Source organism: Equus quagga, chromosome 4 (genome assembly GCF_021613505.1).
Source record: "Equus quagga isolate Etosha38 chromosome 4, UCLA_HA_Equagga_1.0, whole genome shotgun sequence".
Classification (NCBI taxonomy): Eukaryota; Metazoa; Chordata; class Mammalia; order Perissodactyla; family Equidae; genus Equus; species Equus quagga.
The window spans coordinates 139,386,497-139,409,103 of NC_060270.1; the positions used below are offsets into that span (position 1 = coordinate 139,386,497).

The 22,607-nt window shown below is 38.6% G+C and overlaps 1 protein-coding gene across 4 annotated transcripts in view; it reads left to right on the forward strand.

Annotated features, from left to right (window-relative positions):
- PARD3B (par-3 family cell polarity regulator beta) overlaps positions 1–22,607 on the forward strand; it is a 915,243-nt gene that overhangs the window by 456,392 nt on the left and 436,244 nt on the right. For all 4 annotated transcript variants that reach the window (XM_046658143.1, XM_046658144.1, XM_046658145.1 and 1 more), the window contains one exon: positions 21,577–21,656. In XM_046658143.1, coding sequence (XP_046514099.1) covers positions 21,577–21,656 — 80 coding nt within the window. The remainder of the gene's footprint in view (positions 1–21,576; positions 21,657–22,607) is intronic.

Consider the following 22,607-nt stretch of genomic DNA (forward strand, 5'->3'; position numbering starts at 1 on the left):
ATCTCGGTTTCAGAATAATGCTGGTCTCATAAAATGAGTGAGGAAGTATTCCCTGCTTCTCTATTTTTAAAAGACTTTTTATAAGATTGGTATTATTTCTTTCTCAAATGTTCAAGGTCTGTCTGGCCCTGGAGTTGTCTTTGTGAGAAGGTTTATAATTATGGATTCAATTTCTATATATGATATAGAGCCCTTTAAGTTCCTTCTTTCTTACTGAGTCAGTACTGGTAACTACTATGATTCAAGGAATTTATCAGTTTCCTCCAAGTGAACAGATAATATTGGCATAAGTAATATTGTTCCTTGATTTTTCTGTCTTGTCTATGGGATCTGTCTGTAGTGGTGTTCCCTCTTTCATTCCTGACTTTGGTAATCTCTCTCTTCTCACTTACTTTCCATATTATTCTGTCTAAGAGACTTGCTGATTTTATTCATCTTTTCAAAGCATCAACTTTTGATTTAATTGATTTTTCTCTATTATATGTCCATTTTCTGCTTCATTGGTTTCTCTTATTTATTATCTTTTCTTTCTTCTACCTACTTTGCTCCACATCAGATTTTTTTTTTTTTTAAAGATTGGCACCTGAGCTAACAACTGTTGCCAATCTTCTTTTTTTTAATTTATCCTCCTCCCCAAAGCCCCCCATACAAGGAGTCTATTCTAGTCGTGAGTGCCTCTGTGCTATGTGGGAGGGCGCCTCAGCATGGCCTGGTGAGCAATGCCGCGTCCGCACCCAGGATCCAAACCAGCGAAACCCTGGCCCCGCCAAAGCAGAGCCTGAGAACTTAACCACTGGGCCATGGGGCCGGCCCCTACTTTAGATTTTTTAAATGGGAACTTAGATCATTTAGAAGCCTTTGCTTTAATGGGCGATATATTACTAAAGTTCTTTAAAGAAAAATTAAAACCCCAAATTAGACTTATATTTATAAAGTGAACCAAAAGTTAAAATATACTCATTTTTTAAAAAGAGGGGGAAAAGTCCCAGACCATTGTATTGGAGTGTCCTCCCAGATCCTCGGAGGGCAGACAGCCTCAGTCTGGTATAAAAATTGTTCCAAGGAAGAGGAAAAAAAGGGAACGTACTCTCCAACTTACTTTTTTGTTAGCATAACCTTAAAACCAAAGCTAGGTAAGAATGGTATGAAAAGGGCCAGTTATAGGCTGATTTCACTCATGAAAACACCACCACGATAGGAAAGTGCAAAGCAGGTTCTAAGACCTAAGCAGGCCCCTTCCCATGCCCCCTCTCTGGTCTCAATGTCGTCTGTGCCTCCTCTCTTTGATCTCTTTCTCGTGCTCAGTCTTACTAGTTGCTTTCCTACTTTATTTTTCTTTTTTCGAGGAACCAGTTTTTGACTTTGAGGCTTTTAACTGTGTCTTTGTTTTCCCTTTGTGTGAGTGTGGGTGTTTCTACTTCTTATGTCTCTTTTTCCTTTCTTTAGTCTTATTCTTTAATTTTCAGCCTCTTTTTTTACTGTTTAAAAACATTTCTAATCTCTTTGTTATTGACTTTTTCAACATACACAAAAACAGGTTAGTATAATGAACCCCCATGTACCTGCCAACCACTTTCCATAATCAGCATATATTGTCATTTTGTTTAATCAGTTCTCCCTCTTTTTAGTTTTACTTTAATACTACAAAGCAACTTCCAGCCATCATGCCATTTCATACATAAATATCTCACTGTACCTCTCTAACCCATAAGAATTCTTAAGTGTAATCACCATCTCATTATCACACCTAACAAAAATCACCTGATACCCGGTCCATGTTGAAACTTATTCAAATATCTCAAAAAAGTTAGGAGTCAGTTTGTTTGCAATAGGACGTAAACTGTGCCAACATGATGCATTTGTTTATTGTGATTCTTAGATTCTTATTTATAACTGTCCTTCTACCCATTTCCTTTCTAAAGTCTTTTGAATTTTGGGAGAAACCAGATCAGTTTTTACTGTCCAGAATCCTATATTCTGGCTGCCTTGTGGTATCATTTACGTTGTTTCTTTTTCCGCTTTTCTTAAATAAATACCTCTTTTGCCTACCCCACCCACTGCCTCTGGCAACCACCCATCTGTTCTCTGTATCTAGAAATTAGGTTTTTTTTCTTTAGATTCCACATGTAAGTGAGATCATACAGTACTTGCCTTTGTCTAACTTATTTCACTTAAGTTGTTTCTTCATTCCTTGCATTTTCTGTAGTTAAAGGATAGAGACTTGATTGGGTCCAGGATCAGTTTTTGGCAGGAACGTTTGGTAGGTGGGGCTGTGGACTTACTACCTATTTGAATCACGTTTGAGGAACATGATGTCTTAGCTGCATGGGGTTCAGGTGACAGCCACCTGATCCCTCCTTTATGAAATCCTCCGTGACCCTTCATTTGATGTTTTTATCATCTATTATAGGCTTTCTTTTTTAATATAAACATTCAAGTTTTTAAATGTTATGTGATTTTTTAAAAATCCTACAGTTATACATGTTTCTAAGTTTCTATTGTGATTTTCTCTTTGATATATGAGTTATTTAGCCACGTGCTTTTCAAAAACTTTTTCCTATATGTGTGGGTGTGGGTTTTTTGTTTGTTTTTAGTTTTCTTTTTATTATTGATTTTAACTTAATTGCACTCTATTCAGAGAACAAAGTGTGTCTTTATCATCTCTTTAGGGTTTATTCAGGTTGCTTTGTGTCATGGTGTATGATCAGATTTTTCCTTTATGTGTTGCTTTTTTAATATGTTCCTTTTATGTCCATATTTGCTTAAAAAATTATTGTATGCATGTTCATGTCCATTTGAACATTTCATCAAACTTTCCAGTTGTGATGTTTAAATATCCTATGTCCTTTAGTTTGTATAGCTGTCAGTTATGGAGAGAGGTATATTAAAATCTGCCATTACGATGGGAGCTTATGAATCTCTCCTTGTAGCTGTATCCATCTTTTATATTCAGAGGCTGTGTGGTTAGGTACATAGGTTGATAATTATTTTATCTTTCTCTGGATTGTTCTTTTTGTCATTGTATAATTAATGGCCTTTTAATTCCCTAATAATACTTTTTTTTAAGGCTTAGTCTATTTTGTATGTAGCATGGTTATACAAGTGGTTTTTCTTTTTATGCTCAGTATCTACTAATATATCTTTCTGCCTTTTTATTTTAAACCTTTCAGTGTTGTCATGTTTTAGATATGTCTCTTAGAAAAGGTTATAGTTAGATTTTTTTTTAATCTCAAATCTCTACTTTTAATGATTTCATTTTAAAACATGGAAATCTTTAGAACCTCTCTCTAAAATAGAATAATGTCTGCTTATTCAAACAAAGTATTTTAACCACAAATTAAGTAAGGTTATTTTTCTATAAAAGAAATTGTTGCCATTACAAAGGAGTATTCTGTAGTATATTGTAAATGTCCTTGATACGATTTTTTTTTTGTTTTAAATAACAAGTGTCTACATTTATCATTCATTTCTTCCCCTTGACATTTACATATTTTAAACAATAATCATTTATGTTTTTATCTCCTTTGAACTGTTTGTCTTAAACTTCAAGTTAAGCATAACTTAAATTATTTTAGGTATTTTCTATCAAATTATTGACCCAAAAACTTTTAATGCTATTTTGATATTTTATATATTTACATTTCACATTTGAATTATATTTGAAGGCGTTTCATTTTTTATGTTCATCCTAAGAATGAAATATAATAATATAGTTTCCCATTATTTTCCCACACTTATGAACATCTCAGTTGAATTGATGCAAATTATTATCAGACTTTCTTGTATATTACGTAAGACACTATATTCTAAACTAAGCTTTAAAATATGGTAAGAATTGTTCATTGCAGAAAAGAACCAGGAGTGCTGAGAAACAGTGCAAGGTCAAGGTTAATGCTTTGTACAACGTGTGGTGATGCTGTTGTTAACACTGAACGTGTTGCTTCCTTAGCCATATGGCTTTATTAGTAAGTGCAGATTACTATCACTCAGAGTGAATGCTGGCCCTTCAAGTAGAGAAGAGCTGCTCTAATTAATTATGGCATTTCTAACCTCAATTAATTTGCTATTTTAGTGAAGACTTCAACAAGACCTACTGGTTTCTCCCCTAGGTGACAGTAAATATTACAGAAATAATAAACTTTACAAAATAGGTATTGAAGTCCAGCTCTTTGGACAGCCGTATAGTGCAGACATATTTACATGACAGGAGCATTCTAAGTGGGCTCTCTCGTGGCCTCTTTATTTTCCAGGAAAATGCACACGGAATCTGAGAGAGAGGGAATAAACATGTGGTTTCTGTGGGCGCCATCACAGAGGCCTCATTTTGTACTTCCTCAGGGACCCAGACGGCCAGTTGCACCCCGTTCTGCATGGTTTCATTGCCTCTACATCAGTTTTGTTCCAGTGTTGAAAACTTTAGTTACCATGACTATATTTTGTTCATTAAATGTTTTTGTCATGCAATTAAAGCGATTAAATCTCTTGCTACTTTGCATATTTCGCTGCATTGGAGGGGATCTTTGGAGGCAGTCCTAAAGTATGGAGAGAGAAACGAATCTCTACTCCAATAGGGTCTGCTGCAATTATAAAAAAAGAAGAGAAGATTTAGGGCCTGCCCGTTGGCCCACTGCCAGTGTGAAAGGCCCTGGAAGAATGAGCCACAGTGTGGGTGTGACCTGTCTGCATATCCAGCCCCTACAAGGATGAGGGGATGAATTAAATTGTGTGATGCAGGGAGTATAGCAATTCAAAAGCAGATGCTTAGACCACTAAGCCATCCCTTCTGGCACATTGTAAAGCATGAAGTTGTAAATATAGCAGATAATTGAAATTTAGATTTTAGATATGGGCATTGTTAGCAGCCCTCCCCTAGCTTTCATTGCTTAGTCTTAGAAGTATATTTAACAGTTCATATTAATGCTGTTGCTGTCAAAATTAATTAAGCCTTTTTCTTTTTTCTTTTTTGTGTGTTTTTTGTAACTCTTCTTTGATGAGGAAAGTATTAATAATAAAAACAAAGGAGAAGAGTCTGAGCGTAAAAGTACATCCAAACTGAAGATGAAAAATATTCTATGGATTGGGAAATAAAGTTCTGAACTCTGTTTTTGGTTTCTTCTAAGTTTCAGCTTAAAAAAAAAGAACACGTACTTGTTCCTCCAATTGATTAAAACTGTCATCCTTCTCCATTCTCATATAATGTACTTTCCATAAATTAGCTGGTTTATTTCTTCTTTTTATGCTAATCAAATTACAGTGGTCCTTAGGCTGAAGTGGGGATGGAACTTGACTTTTTATAATCCTGGCTGCCCTGTAGCTAGCTTTTTAAAAAAGTCATAGACCATGCCATTTGATCAGTCAGTGTTCTCCTGTTTTTCTTACTGTATTCAGTATTATGGACAAAAATGGCCATATTTCAGCAGGTCCTCTACACTGTATAAAACATCTTTTTGTAATGAGATTATTTGAGTAATGAAAGAGAAAAGTAAGAGTTTGTTGAAATGGTATTGCTTTATCCAAAAGCAGATAGAGAAAAAGTAAAAGTCTGTGAAACATGATGGTTTGAATGGAACAATGTCACCTTTCCATCAATGTTAATATTAGATGTTTCAGATGGCAAGATAATATCACCAATGATAACATCATAGGAAACAAACAAACAAATGACGCTACCAGGTTTAAAGTGATGCTGATCACAATAGCTATTCAGGGTAGGAACAGGCAGAATGGGTATAGTATCATTCCACATGGATATCATGAGTTGACTAAAAGCCTAAGAAATTCTTAAAGCATGGCTTGAAAAGTGACAGTGGGATTATAGGGGACAGTAGGGTTAGGTCAACTGTTCTAGTCCTGAGCAATTATATATTGAGAGCTCTTTCTGTGCAGAGGTGTCCAGATGAATGTGCTTCAAAAAGACAGTCAAGTAAATGGCATCAGGCTTTGAAGAGTTTACAACTGCAAAGCGAATGACTGCCAAGTGTTCACAGTGAGACCTGTAACTCCATGTAGCTATTTACCATGGGGACTCACCAGTCTTTCCAGTAACAGACCCACACACTGAGGAGTCCGCATTAGCACCTGCTGGTGCCTGGGGGTGATGATAGAAATATACTCAGTGATGCATTTGACAATTGTACATGGTCACTTCCTTTAGAGGGAAAGATTAAAATTTGACAGAGTTTGGGCTTAAGTGAGGAAATCAATTAAGATAAGACAAGAAGTCTAGATGCATGAGCACAATGAGGATTAAATTATTCAGGTCGACAGGAATAAAATAAGTAGATTGGTATATTACTTTGTAAAATAATAGAGTGGAACGTGGTAAGCTGGATTTGGGGAATAACTGAATTGCTTTGAAAAATAACGGAAAAAAAGCCAACCAATTTTGCCCTGTTTCAAGCCATTTACACCATAACCACAAGAATGCAAAGGAAGAGAACCATGTTAATTAAAAATTGACCCTCAAATTTCACTATTTTTTAGGCCAAAAGTTTGGCAATAAAATGGGACAAATTCACATCAAATTAATAAAAATATTTACTGACTTTCTGATCCTTTGCATGTCTTCATGCCTCTCTTCTGCCTCCTGGTCTCAACTTCTTTGTGTTGCAGGGGAGGAAAAATCTTTTTCCCTCTACCCCTCTAGATTCGATGACTGGCGCCCAAAAATCAAATTGATAAGAGACACATTAACAAGAGAAAAACAGTTTTAATTATGTACTTACACATGAACTCATGGGAATTCACAAAGAAAAACGTGGCTCAAGGAGATGGCCAGATGATTGAGGCTTTGTACCATCTTGGGCTAAACACAGGAAAAGGGGTCTGGGGATTCTGGGCATGGGAAGCAAGTTGTGGGAAGGTAGGGAGAGCAAGTGTATGGTAAATAAGGGTTGTCTTATTATGCACACGAGTCTTTCAGGAGATGAGTCTTCTCCTAGAGTAGCTCTCTTCCTGGTAGGAAGACTTATTTATAAGTGGAAATTTCCTTTACCAAAGGGGAAATTTATACATTATTTTTAGGCAGCTAGAGTAGGGTAAGAAGCTTTTCCCATATTTGCTCATTCTCAATTGCCATTAGCTCAATATAATCCTTTTACCAAAGTGGCATATTGTGGAGTGGCATATTCTGCTACCCTTCAGTGCCAATCATATAGATTTATATGAATGACTGCTGACTTCATAGTGAAAAGTGTATAGAATGGTCCAAAACTCATGACCCCTCTTTTCTATAAGCTCCAAATCTTTGTACCCAGCCATAAGACTGTGTGCCATCTTGATGAGCACACCTGACCACCTGACTGGAGAGGGCAAGGTGAGCACAGACAAATTGCATGCCCTGGCTCTGTTCACTGTCCATGGCACTCAGCCTCCCGCTGTATGCCAACCACCAAGTCATTGTACGTTTCTCCTTTGGGTGGGATGACAGACCGAGCCTGAAATCTCATTGGATTTCACCGGAGCAGAGGGTAAGACTGAGTCTACCATTTTGTTCATGTTCTTTTTCCTCACATGGATGCCCTAACCATGCATGTATTTCAATCTTTAAGAAGAGTGAAAGCCAAGCTTTTTCTTTATTGTCACATTTGTAATTTGACCATTCCTCAGAAGAACGTCACCCACAGAAAATTAACCAATATATTTGATTATACAGACCTACTATTTTTGCTTCCTGTTGCCATTCCCTTCTGAGGAGCTGTTCAGTGCAGTGGTTTTAATCTGCTGTCATTGCCACACAAGTGGAGAGGTCACTTGCTGTATTTGGTGGAGGCACATCACCTGAGCGGCCTCAGCTGCAGTGGAGAGATTTGCCTTGTGTTACAGAGAGAAGAGAGGGGCTGACATCACAGCTTAGTTTAAAAATCCGTGTCTGTGAGGAAGCATGCACTTTTCTATGCAACCCTGGGAGCTCATTAAAAGTGTGAGGTGGTGTCACTGATTAGACATGGCTGAGGGCTGGGGTGATGGTGTTGTGGCAGAAGCCTTAACAGAAATTGAGTAAAAAGGAAATCTCTATTTTGTTCAGGCCAAGGGAAGCTTTGATTGGAAAGAGTGCTCCTTTTTCATTCGGGACTCTGTTTTGTTGTGTCATATAGCATTGAGTAAGTGATCTGTTATGGATTTGAAAAATAACTGCTTCATTTTTTTTTTAACCATTCCCTTCTATTGTACTCCTCACTTATTCAAAATATAGTTCAGGGAACGTTCAAATATTTACCAGTATTAACAAATCGACATTTTGCTGAGTGACTAAAAAGACCCCGTTTTTCTCTGGTTTGTTATTTCTGCATGCAATTATGAAAAAGTGGCCCGTGTTGCTTTGTGAGGGAGTGTGCAGTGCAGTCTGGTTCCCAATGAGATAACAGGGTGGGTGGATTGGTTTGCTCAAGGATTCATTCAATAAATGTGAGCATCCACCATGAACTCAGCTGATAGAACTCGAGCGGGGAACCGAAGGTGGGTTGACGTGGCTTGCTTTCATCCACCTTTGTAAGCTGGAAGCCGTGTCAGTCTTGGTGAGGATTTCAGATGACATTATCAGACAATATTTCCTGAGTGCAGGTACCGTGTTCCCGAAGGCTAGTGAAAGTGGAAGTGGGAGAGAAATAGCAGTGATGCACAAGTAGGGGGCAAAGACTGGCCCAGGGATTTTGGGAAGCTCTTTATGAAGCTGGTTTGTAGCTATTTTGTAAGAGGAATCCGAGGTTATAAACAATCTGCCAATTTCATCCTCTACCAGCTTTCATTGCTTGAATTTCTTGTTGTACAGAATTGCCCCACTGACTGTGCCCATTTGGTGGATCTGAATGAGACTCAAAGATGAATCCAGAGATGGCATTTGGATGAAATCATCACTGGCTCATAGTTCTAAAAATATGAATTAAGAAATCTGATTAGAGGACAACTTTGCCACATCTAGTAATTGCCTGGGGCAGAGGTTGGAGGAAGAGATTTGAGCATTAGAGGCTGAAATTGATCAGTCCCAGCACAGCCAACAAACAGACTAGTCGTCAAGAACATCAGACCTTTACTACTTACAGATTTAACATTTGAAATTTCACATATACTGCATGTGAGCCAAAGGTCCAGAACATGTAATAATTTGTAATTTTACCACAGCACGATGTGAATCACTCACACTGGGAGGTTCGTGTGCAGGAGTGACTTAGCTAGTCAAGAAGGCTTCGGAAAAGATCGCAGCATTTGGCTGACAGATTTTGAAGAGGTGTTTGTCTGTACTGTGCCTCTCACTCCCTGGAAGTTCTGAGGAAAGTACGTGACCGGTGTGGTCAGCGGGATACACTCCCGGGGCCACTCAGGCTTTTTATCTGTAGCAGGAACCACCTGCCCTATTCAGATATTGTCCCATGCAGCAGTCACTATTTAAGGATATGTCTGTGGAAACATTTATTATCATTTCTTTACTACAAATCTCCTATGATTCTGTCAAAGATATGAGCTGGGATTAGCAGCTAAACATCAGTTCTTAACCTTGATATCATTGTCAAGACTGGGAGTTTGGAAAGCCCTGAAATTTTGTGCAGAATTCTGTGTGTGTGTGTGCATAGGTTTATCTTCATTGGGAAAGGAACCAGTACTATCATTAGTTTTGCAGATGAAAATATAATCCCCCTCAAAAAGTTAAAAGCACTGCTTTAGATGGAGAATGGTTCATTTCTGCTTGTCTACTTGCTTACACCTGCTGTTACACGGCAGGAAAGGGGTGGAGGATGGAGAAAGTATACCAGTGCAGTTGGGATCTGGCTGGTGTCCAGTCAAGTTGAAAGGTGGAGCTAGAGTACAAAGGGGGACAGTGAAGAGGCCAGTTGCCACCATCCTCTCTCCAGCCTCCATTTCCGCCAGAATGAGTTCATTAAGGTGAGGAGTAGACGTGTTTTCATCTCTGTATCACCAATCCTTAGCACAGTGCCTGCCACAAAAGGGACCCTCAGTAACTGTTTGTGAACTGAGTGGGTCCTGTTTTGCTCAATAGGTCCTGGTTTGCTAGCCCTAAGCCAGCATATCATTTGATGTATTTTGGTTCCCAGGAACATCTCCTTGGTGAGTCATGAGGACCTACCAGAAACTCTTCTCTTTCCTGTCTATATTTGCTTTTGCTTTTGGTTACAGTTTCTGAAACAGCAGGGAGAAGGTGCTGAATGAAGCCAAGGTGTAAGAGCATTGTGGAAGTGGAAGTCACCCAGGGTGATGGGTGGAGATAAGGTGTAGGGGGGAAAAGATAAATCAATAAATTAAAATGATGGGCCAGGAAGAGACACTTGAGGACCAGCTTGGAGATTGATGGGTGAGGGCGGTGAGAAGGGGACGGTAAAGCAGGACGACGTAGGTTCCCAAGGTGGAATCTCAGTGTAGAAGCAGCTCCCCGGTAGGGTTGGCAGCAGAAAGAAAATGAGCGTGGCCTACCTAAGAGGTTTGCAAGGAAGTGGTTTTACTGGGGAAAGAGGTTTTTGCTTAAATCAAGGTGGTGGAGAGGAATACTTGAAGAACTTCTTGAGCTTGTGAAAGAGTTTCGGGGCATTCTTGAAAATAGTGGAAGAGGAGGGTTTGGAGGCATTTGCGAAGTGAGGTACCATTGAAGGATAGAAGGTGACCAAAGAGGGGATAACAATGGGAGAAGACAATTGACCCAAGAGTTATTAAACCTTGACCCATGTTTGGATCTAAAGAGATGAGGTAGCTGTAAGAAGAGAGAAATATTGAACAAAAGTTTCAAAATGGCTTTGCTGCAGTGATGGGGCCTTGCCCACCATCCTTCCTCAGGTAGAAGGTTCCCCTCCTGATCAATAACCTCCTGTCTGGAGCTTTGGGATCTGTAAAACTTTGATGGTTTTCAATATTGGTTTAGATACATTTTATAAATAATGGAAGTCATTTTAAATTACATTATAATAAATAAAATATAAAAGCATAAAGAAACATAACCAGTCAGGTACAAGTCGGTGCATTCTCTTTTACTTCAATTATTTCAATCCATAAATAAAGATTAGCTTTCAATGCTATTTTAAATTCCCTTGCCAGAGATGCCTCTGGCAATGGTTCCAGCTAGCTTGCAGCTTTGAATGCAAAGACAGAGTTATATTCATCTTTGAATCTCCCCCATAGAGTGTAGCATAATACTCTCCATGTTGTAGAGGGTTCATAAATGCTGGGATATTTTTTTTCCATTGAAAGTTACTGAAGAGCCTTTAAGGGAAAGTATTTCTAGGGAAAGAATTTCTTTATCCAGTAAATCCCTCCTAAGGGGAATATTTATCATATTTCAGGTCTGTGCTAGGTGATAGATATACAAAGATGGAAAAGACACATTCCCCACTTCAGGGTTATCAGAACCAAGCTAGGGAGACAGACCTGAAGAGGAATCATTGCCTGCCCTGAGATGGATGCCTCTGTAGAGCTTTTGTATGGCACAGAGGTTGCCTGAGGCCACGGATGGTGTCCACGGAGTGCTCAAGGAGAAAGTGCCCATTCTGTCAGAGGATGTCAAAGGATGGATGGATGTTTGCCAGGCACCAATGGTGTTCTTGACAGCTGGTGTCTAGGTATTTATTGAGCGTCTACTGTATGCCAAACATTGCTCCAGTCCTTTGGGATCCATCTGTGAACAAAACCACTGCCCTCACTGAGCTAATATTTTAGCCGTTGATGGCTCAACCAGTGAGACCTTAGTGGACCAGAGCTCCCTCTCATCCGTGAAGCACTGCAAACAATTGTAGGTCCAAGGTTTCGTATTTGAATAAAAATGCAGAGTGGTTTCCTCACATGATCAGAATATCTTCTGGTCTGGCTGTAGCTACTTTTGCAGAATCTCTTCCAACTGTCTAGTATGTCTCTATACCTAAAAGAATAACAAAAGCAAACTTTTTGCTGACTGCTACGCCTGAGTAAGGCTGTTCTCAGTGGAGCGGACCTCTGGGCCTTAGTTCCAGCTTTTCCACGTGCTGTTCAAGCCCACAGGGTGCAGCGGGCTCTGGGTCACCTCACTTCCTTTCTCCATGCAGTGCCTGTGCCTGGCCTGTGCCTGGCCTGCTGTTCCTCCTTCTCCTCAGACAGGATGGCAAGTCTTCTTCAGGGCACCTTAGGTTGTCTGAGAAAGTCCTTACCCACACTGCTCATTTTCAGCAGCTCTTGTAACACAAGCTAGTGAAAGAGTTTTTATAACCAGAGGCTTCCAATAAAGGTGTCATGAAGTGGAGTGCAAAGATGACACAGTGAATGACAAAATGGCTCTGTGGAAAGATCCATGGAGGCTGTGGGAAAGAATCAAGGGCTCGTGGCAGGTTGAGGGAATTTGGGGCTGGAAAAGAGGAAAGTGAAATGGCTCTCAGGAGGCAATAAGAAAGCCTTCTGAAAAGTCTTGAACAGGCCTTATTTGTGAACAAAGATAGGTTGTAAACTTGGTTCTCCATCTCATAATTATAAAGGATTTTTCAGTGTAGACTTCCTACATTTTGAGAATTTTTTGAAACGTTTTATTAAACTAAATGTACACATAAATCCCTGTGCCTTTTCTTTCCTTCCTGTAACAGCTATGGACTTGGTCTGTGGATTCCAAATTTTCTGCAGCCCATTTTCGTAGTGAAGATGCTCACAGGGAAGTCCAGCAGAGAAGTGTGCCTGTGCCTGTGCCAGCGTAAGCGAAATGCGTGTGCAAATGAAACGCATTCCTTTAACAAGGTGTCCTTTTATCTTTACACTCTCCTAACGGGAGCTGGAATTTGTACAGCTTTGCTTAAATGCATGTGGTACATTGACTAGAGTCAAACTTGGTTGGAATATATCTCAGCTAGCAAAATGAAAATGGTTCAGCTGGAAGTTCTTTCTAATTGCTGAACTATCCCGAATTCCTCTAGTCTTTTCTAGTCCCAGCTTTACCTGATGGTTTGTAGTTTCACACGAGGCCCTGGTGCCATCAAATGTCCAAGTTGACAGACCTGTATTATAAATATTTGAGAAGATGATATGGTTTAAGCAGAGAGATTAAATGGAAGAGAAGCAGATGTTTACAACACCTTTGATCATATGTTTTATGTTGGGAGTGTGATCCGAAGCAGACCTGTGTGGGAGAGTATGCTGTGTGGTTCAGTGTCTTCACACTTTCAGTAATAAATGGCATTATTTTGTTCTACCTGACAAGCGCTGGGCTCAAGCGATTTTGAAGTATTTAATAATAGAGAAAACTAGGAAAAATTAAGTATAACTGGGTGGAGAAATAATCCAATTATAAATCAAAGTGGTCATTATAAACATATTTGTGTCCATCTTGTATTTGAAACAAATGCGTGTGTTTTCCAGTTTTCATGTAAGTGCTTTTGGAACTGCATTCTTTATGAGTAAGGAACAGTGGACATTCAAACAGGGGTTCCAGCATTGCCTGTGGAGCTTTGGAACTTCCACAGTCCTAGGGTTTTAAAGCAGCCTTTCATTGAACATATTTGCTTGGGGGGAAGCACCCCAGTTGATGTTGGGGGGGTATGTAACAAGATCAACAAAGCAGATGACATGCTGGTCTTGACAGTGATAGCGATTTTCATCTTTGATACCTACATGGGCTTGGTCAGTGTGTCCAGTCCGCTCAATCGCACAAACACAGCAGAATCTGCCCCCACCCCACCTTTTTATAAGCTCACAACTGTGTTTTGACTACCTGGTATCAGGCTTAATCAAGGCCACTTTATTAATTTCTACCCAAAACAAACACACACAAACAAACAAAAGACCCCAGCAGGTAAAATGTGTAAATGGTAGGCATTTAAAAAAATTATTTAAAATATTTTGTCTTCTCAAATCTAAATCAGAATACTTAGCAATGAGCTCTGTGCTAATTAGTAGCAATACGAAGGAAAGGAAATATCCAAGAAAAGATCATAGAAAAAATGAAAAGAAGAACAACGAGGTATGGAGGGAGGGCTTTAGTTTTAGTTCAAGTACACTCCACCTCCTGCCATGGGTTTGTTCCTCAAAGTTATTTAGAACAAGTATGTTGAGAAAGTATAAAATTGTGTATCTCTATGAGAGTTTGCTTCTCAAGGGAAGCATTCAAAAGAAACTAGTTCAAATGAATAATCACGCCTTAATTTATCTGCTGGAGAATTTTTATGTTTCTTTAGTGCAGGCTCACCTGCCTTACTATTTGCTACACATTCACTAAGTTCTGGGACATTTTATACCTGGAATGGAAACCGAAATCTTCTTGAACCCATTTTACAGCTAATACAAGGGAGGGCCAGGAGATTAGGTGTCTGGTCACCAGGTAAAGCAATGATAGGACTTCTATTGGAAGCTGTATCTCCTTTGTGTTCGACCAGAGCTTAATTTTACTACCGTGCCTTAGTCTTTCTCCCTTAAAATTTATTTTTATGAAATATATTAAGACCATGCAGCATCTCTTGGGCACAAACCAGATGAAGAGGAGGTGTGGCCAACTCTGAGTATGTGGAGAGTCCGTGGGATGCAACCTGCACAGCACATCGTCCACAGTGGCGCGACCTCCATGAGACAGTCAGCTCAAGACTGTGGACTTTCAATGTGTTCTACAGAGTCCAGAGCTGTTTAAACTCAGTCCAGTTTTACCCCATATATATTCAGAGGCTTAACGGCGTATGTGTGTAGATGTGTGCACACATACCCAACAAGTCAAGGCTTTGGGACTAGTTAGATTATTTATGATCTAATTAATTGTATTCCCCCAAAATAACTTTTTATTTAATAAATGCAATTATTATAGCTCAGTCTCTAGAATAATGAAACACTTGATAGTTTTTCATGTAAATCATTTCTTTTACTGTTTTTTGGTGTGATATTTTTCCCTCACCTCATTTTCCTAAAATCGGTAGCTAAGAGACAGAACAAGGTAAATACATTTAACATGCTTGCATGCAGACCTGAATCTCGGGAGATATGGGTCCCAAGTACTCTTAGTTCTTTCTTTGACCCTTAGTTTCTCCTTGGACAAGACATTATTAATCTTTTTCTCCTTGAATATTTCTGTGTATAAAATTGGAATAGGAATGCCAAGAAATTATTTAGGATTGTCATGAATATACATCTAGTTAGTGTGAAATGTTTTGAGATCTTCGAAAGAAAGGGAAAGTATATCCCAGACATTATTAGACTTTTTATTAATGTCATTGAAAGAAAAAAGATCCATGAATTGAATAATAAGGTGAGCATTCATTAAGTCAGCATGTATTCACCATGGTCACAGAAAGGGCTCTGAACTGAAAGTCAAGAGTCCTGGATTCTGGCTTGGTCACTGTCTCGGTCAGCAAAGGGGTGAGCACCTCACTGTTCTGGGTCTCAGTGTCCGGAGCTGTGAAGTGAGTGGACTACACCAGCTCATCAGCTCCATTCTTTCCAGGGCTTAGCTAACATTATTCAGGATTTCCGAAGATCTGCACTAGTTACCATAAGGCAGTGCTTTTCAAAGTGTGGCTCCTTGGCTAGCAGCTTTGGGAGCTTCTTAGAAATGCAAACTTGCCGCCTCACCCAGACCCGCTGCACCAGAGCCTCGGGGTGGCCCAGCACTCTCAGGTTCCAGGTGATTGCCATTCATGCTACAGAGTGAGGACCTCTGTTAAAAGTAAAATAAATAAAATACAGTACTTATTCTTAAGAAGCTTGTAATTTATTTCTTTTCAAGTCTAATTGTCTTGCCAATTTCTGGATATGCATATATACAACCTAACATATATTATTTATATAATATTTACGTATACTTATATATATATATATATAAAGTAAATCATGCATGTTAAATTGCTAGGACTGAGACATTTCAGGGTAGTGTCTATGAAGCTAACTGAGAGCTTTCCTGTGGCCAAGGAGCAAAGCCTGTGTGTTAGGTCAAGCTTGACTAACAGCGCTTGCGCCCCGAAGTGCACGCTCATCTCAGACGCGTGCTTATCAAATACAACTTGTTTTTACTTCACCACAGATGTTCTAGTTATAGACAGCAAAAACAAATATTCTGAAATTATGCTCAGGATTTTAATTTTAAAATTTACATTATGTTTATGTATGAGCACCAGGCATGTAACCTGGCGTTCAGATTGTCTCTGTATAATTTTTCTATTAGTCTCGTTCTAAAATTCATGTGCAATTTCAAAAGAAACTCACAGTTGACTTTTCAGAATGCAAATCTTGTTTGAAAATGCACCTGAGCTTTTGAAACATAACTCAATGGCAGTTAAAATTTTGCGGGCAAGTGGTTTCAAATGTGGCAAAAACGCATTCGGGGGGAAAAAAGCCAAAGCCATATATTTTCACCTATAAGTCAAAGGGAGACATCTGTTGATAACAGGGCATCTATTTTAGTTCTCATCTGAGAGATGAAAAACTGAGCTGTAAAACTGTTTTTAATATTGTTTTATAGCTGTGGCTGCCTAGGGAAAAATCATGAGAATTTGGGTAGCATTTTCTTCCAAAAGGTTTTATCCAGAGTGTTAAGTTTATTTGGAGATGTATAACTTAATGAGGCTACATAACGAATACACCTTCCTGTATGACATCAGTGACTTGTACCAAGTGTGAAAGATGAAATGACAGCCTGGTGCCAACACCCTGATCACCCTGGGGCCAGGGGCGCCCGGTGGCTGCTGGCCCCATCACGCAGCCAGCCGGGGAGTGCTTGGCGTTGTTAGTGCCAGCGCTCACTCAATGTAAACACCTTTACTTTCCAGCTGCTGCTAATTGGTTTGGGAATATTTATGTGAGTGTTGATTTTAAAGCTAAAAATAGTGCGGTGATGTTTAAATCCAACTCATTCTGGCTGTCAGAAATGCTCCCGTGATCCTGAAAGTGTTGCTAAAAATGTTCACGTTTTAAAAACTGTAGTAATTAAACTTGTCTGTTGTGAGAGCCACAGATGATATGTTCCCTGCTCAGAGAGCTAAAGGACAGGCTTCTCAAAGTTCTCTTTCTGGTTGGCAGGACACGGCCTCCTGCTGAACTTTTAGAGAGAAGAGGATTATAACATGCGCTAAAGGGAAAAACAAGATACATTTTGATATAACTTTACGCCATTACAGTCCATGCGCCTGGTCACCTCCCTCTATTTGTTTGAAGTTGACATTACAAATATAAATTGTAATAATTTTACTAATAAAATTCAGTATAGAGCTTCCCAAACCGTTGCGTTTTCTAGAGGCAAGTGGAAGGATTTGTAATCACATAATTAATATTTCCAAAGTCTAAAGTTGGAGGACTACAATGGCTCTCCAGGCCCAGTTGTTGGTACCTCTAGCTCTTCCTAGTCAGATTCTTTTTGCCCCTTTATCTCCAAATTTACAAGTCATGATTTTAAAGATTTTTTTCAAAGTTGTTTAAATAAACTATGAGAAAAAATATCATTTTCATTTTTAGATATGTGTGATCTCATGACTCTTCATTTCACCGTGTAATTTAGTGAAGGAAAACTCTAAGTGCTCTTAAATTATTGCTTGTCAATTATTTGGTAATTTTTGGAAAAATTGTTTTTGTGGACCTTGTGAAGAAACAAGCTGCCTTTGTCAGTCAGTCTCGAAGCGCTGCTCTGCTTCAGGGTTGCTGAAGTCAATTTGGAATCGGCTTTGGTCCTCATAGGATGCCCTGAGCACCTGCCTGCCTGCCGCATCTCTAGAGAATATGAAAGAATTCTCTTGCTTCAATATACAGAAATGATTTTGGCAAGTGAACAGACACCGCCCGTTAGTTGAGACGATAAACTGTAGTTACTGCCCTTTATGATAGCTTGTAGCAAGGCAAAGAATTTTTGATGCCACTTTTAAAATAGGAGAACTCTCATCTTAGCCATGCAGGTCTGTGAATGTGTGTGTTCTTTCTGAAGTCTGCAGTTATTGACGTGATTGCTATAAAACTGTAGTCAGTTCAGAATTACCCTAGAGCAGATTATCGCACTGCAATTGGCCCGATATTGCTTTCAAATTCTAATTGACATTTCAATGTATTCTGAGCATTAAGTATGTTGTTGATGTAAACAGAACCTTTACTTACCATCTAACTAGAACTAGGAAAAAAGTCCTTTTAACCTTGCAGAATGTTGATTTGAACCAGAAAGTATGTTATTTTCTTGGCAAGGGATCCAAAGGAAAAATCCACTTGGAATAGAAAGTAAAGAGGCAAAAATAGACAGTTAAAACTTTATAACAAATATCCCAATTTTTTCTTTGACATCCTGAGGGTATATATCCATGCATAATTACAAAGCCAAAAGGAATGTTTATTTTAATTAACTGCCACTGTTAACTGTTTATGGACTAGAAGACTTTATATTGTTAAGATAGTAATACTCTCCAAATTGATCTACAAATTCAATGTGATCCTTATCAAAACCCAGCTGGCATTTTTGCAGAAATTGTTGCTCTGATTCTAAAATTCATATGAAAATGCAAGGGACCCAGACTAGCCAAAACAAACATGTAAAGGAACAAATTTGGAGAAGTCTCACTTCCTGATTTCAAAACTTGGTACATTTTTGGTCAACCGAGTTTTGAAAAAGGTGTTAAGACAACTCAATGGGGAAAAAATAGTCTTTTCAATGAATGATTCTGGCACAACTAGATATCCGAATGCAAAGAATGAAGTTGGACCCCTACCTCACACCATTAACTTAATTAAAAATTAACTCAAAATGGTAATAGGCCTAAATGTAAGAGCTAACACTATATAACTCTTAGAAGACAATATAGGAGTAAATCTTTATGACCTTGTATTAGGTGATGTTTCATAGATACACCACCAAAAACACAAGTCACAAAAGAAAAAATGGATTATTTGAACTTCATTAGAATTAAAAACCTTTGTGTTTCAAAGGGCACATCAAGAAAGTAAAAAGCCCACAGAATAGGAGAAAATATTTACAAATCATATATCTGATAAGGAATCTGTATGCAGAATATTTAAAGAACATTTACAACTTAGTAACAAAAAGGCAAATAATTAGATATTTCTCCACAGTAGATGTACAGATCTCCATTAATCACATGAAAAGATGCTCAACATCATTAATCCTCAGGGAAATGCAAACCATTAGTCACTAGGGATATGCAAAACAAAAACCACCTCATGCCCACTAGGATGTTTACAATTTTTTTGAAAAAGAAAATATCAAGTGTTGGCAAGGATTGGAGAAATTGGAGCCCTCATGTATTGCTGATGGGATGTGAAATGGGGCAGACACTCTGGAAATAGTACAGCAGTTTCACAAAACGTTAAACATAGAGTTACTGCATGACCCAACAGTTCTACCCATAGGCATATACCCAGGAGAATTGAAAACTCATGTCCACATGAGAACTCCTTATTCGTAGCAACATTATTTCACAATTGAACATTATTTTGATGTTCATAGCAACATTATTCATAACTGCAAAAGTGAAAACAACCCAATGCCCATGAAGTAATGAATGGGTAAACAAAATGTAGTCTATCCATACAAAGGAGTATTATTTAGCCATAAAATAGAGTGTAATACTGATAGCTCATGCTAGGACATGCATGAGCTCTGAGATATCACGCTAAGTGATAGAAGCCATATATCTTATGCTTCTGTTTATATAAAGTGTTCAGAGTAGGTAAATCCTTAGAGACATAAAGCAGATTAATGATTGCCAGGAGCTGGGATGGGGGGTGAGGGGGCCCACGGGAGAATGGAGAGTGACAGATAATGACTATGGGACTTCTTTTTGGGGTTTTGAAATTGTTCTAAAATTAGATGATGGCAGTGGTTGCAAAACTATGTGAGTAAGCCAAAAATTACTGAATTGTGCTTTTTCAAAAGGGTAAATTTAATGTTTTGTGAATTATATCTTAATAAAGCCTTTGTAAGAACAAAATGGTGACTGTTAAAGCCCCAGTTGAGCCTTCAGATAATTACAGCTGCTGCTGTGCTGATGTCTTGACTGTACCCCGTGAGGAATTCCACCCCAGAGCTGCCCAGCCACACCACTTCTAAATCTCTGACTCCCCAAAACTATGAGAGACAGTTTATTTCTTTAATCCATTAAATATTGAGATCATTTATTACATGGCATTAGAAAACTAATATAATAGCATTCGGCTCATTCATCCATTAACATTCACTGCATGAACTCTGTGTTGTGTGCTCAATAGAAGGCTAGACACATGCTCAACCTGCATGGAGCTCCCTCTTGGGTAAGACAGACAGATAAGAAAGTTAATGATTTTGACATAAATGCAGTCATCAAATGTTCTGACATGTGTGATAGTCACAAGTTCAAATATTTTGTTAACTTGTCTACCTAAGTATTTTGGTAATGTGCCCAACTCTGTCTCTTTTCTCTGTAAGCATATATGAAGCCCTTCATGATAGTGTGAATGTTCGAGAGCTTTCAAGGACGTTCATCGTTTAGGATTTGGTGACGTAAACTAAAAGCGTTCTTTCACTTTATGCATTTTCTCCTCTTTCTTCATCCCTGTGGAGGCGAGAAAGCAAATTACAAAAAAGTCTAGTTTAGACCAAGTCCTTCAGAAAACACCAACCCCTACATGAAATGTCCCTTCTCAGTCTAAAAGTGAAACACATTTTTTAAAAATCAATTCATTGTGACAGACTGCTTGGGTTGTGGCTCTATGTCTTGTTTTCTTCAAGATATCAACTTAATTCCTTTATGTTCAACTTCTTAATTCATATGTTGTCTTTTTTTGGTTGAAATGGTGCATTCAGATCCATGAATGCTCTGTTTCCAGGTGTGATTGTTGATAATGTGGTTTGTTGTTTCAATGGAATCTGAGTCCATGACTAACACTATTTGTGACTGCTTCTGAGGAGTGGCGTATCTGCAGAATTACTCTGCTAAAGTACAGTTCCAAAGCCTACCAGAGAACTGATGTCTGACAAAAATGAGAATCTAAATCAGGTTTGCTTTCTAGAATCCATTCTCTCCTCTATGTACATCCAACTCAACTTTGCCACGGTCCTAGAGGGAAAGGCCTCTCTGACCCGCTTACCTCTCTGTAGTGGAAGTGTTTACCATTTTAGAAATTAAATGGTTGCTTTTAGTTTCCCTGTGCTGAAGATCATCCTCAGAATCAAAGTCTTACGACAAAGTGAGAAATCCAGATTTCTTTCCCTGCAATAGTCCAGTTACATTCTTGACAGAAGTGACCTTGCCGGGCAACTTTTCTTTATATTTTTATTAGCACCAGGGGGTGCAAGCAAGTGCAGTGCATTAAAGCTCATCCATCACCACCTGTCAATGGCACCTTCTCTTTGGTTTCCCTTTTCCTTGCTGATTTGAAACACTCATTCCCAAAAGCCCATGGTTGAGTAGCAGGAAGCTAAATGATGTATTCCGAAGCTCTTAACATACTGCTTTGTGTAAATGGCCCATCTGAGTATTTCAGAAACCAAACGGGAGAGAAAAGAACATTGAAAGCACTGAAAAGATTAACACCTGTTTCCAGTCTTCAAAGAAATTGGAGCATACTGTATATATCCAGAGTAAAACCCTTTACTCTCTCATGCTGAGACATTTTATTCACATTTTCAATTCCGTATGCACAGCTCCACATCCTTACGGCTTTGTCTCACTACAGGATTCCACACAGAACTTAGAAGATGGAGAAGTTATGATGACAGAACTACTGACATCGCCGAAAACTAAGGATGCATTGAGGTATTCTCTTTATGCAAATAAGAATATTATATTTATTTTAATTTAATGTTTGTCTGTTTAATAGTTTATAGTTTTTATTTCATAGGAAAGATCAAGATAAATAGAATAGTGAAACCTGTCCCAGTTCTAAAATTAATTACTTAATTACTCTTTTCTCTCATTTTCTTTATATGATATGAGAACTTCCTGACAAACATATGTACAAATGAACCTCAATCCTTCCAACTCTTCTGCAACCTGGATTTCTTAATTGCTCTTTTCTTCTCTTTGAATAGCAGTTGAAAGTGAGCATTTCAAAGTTCACTGTGGTTGAGGGTTTTACTTTGACGTTAGCTCTTTGAATATTGCTTTGCGTTGTGTTTTCATAATCTTGCAATATTTTACTTGATGTATGTAAAACGCATCCAGCCTATCAGCCAGGATTTTTCGTGTTTTTAATGTAAGTGACTCATTATATGAAGTCAGCTGCTCTCATGCTCACCAGGACTTCCTTTGCTGTGCCCTAATTTCCTGTTCTGCCCTGACAACTGCCTGGGTTCATATCCCAGTCCCGCTGCTTACTAGTTCTATGAGCTTAGGCAACTCACTCATCTCTCTTTGCATTGGTTTCTGGTCTATGAAATGGAAATAATATTAAAACCTTTTTCAGGGGGTTAGTATGAAGATTAAATGACAATATATGTAAAACATATATTAACTGAATATGTTGAACAGTGCCTGGGTCAGAGTAAGCCCTGTGAGTATTTGTTGCTGTTGCTACAAATATTATTGTTATCGTCACCATCTCTGTTATTATCATCATCATTACCATTTTTTTCTAAGTTGCATAAGGGAAGTAATTCTGTGTTTGGTCGACTGTTGGCTTCAGCACTAGGAAGTGATGCTTCTGAGGCCGATGGCCATTCCCCATTCATTTAGTCAACATGTTCCTTTCGTTCACTCCAGTTACAA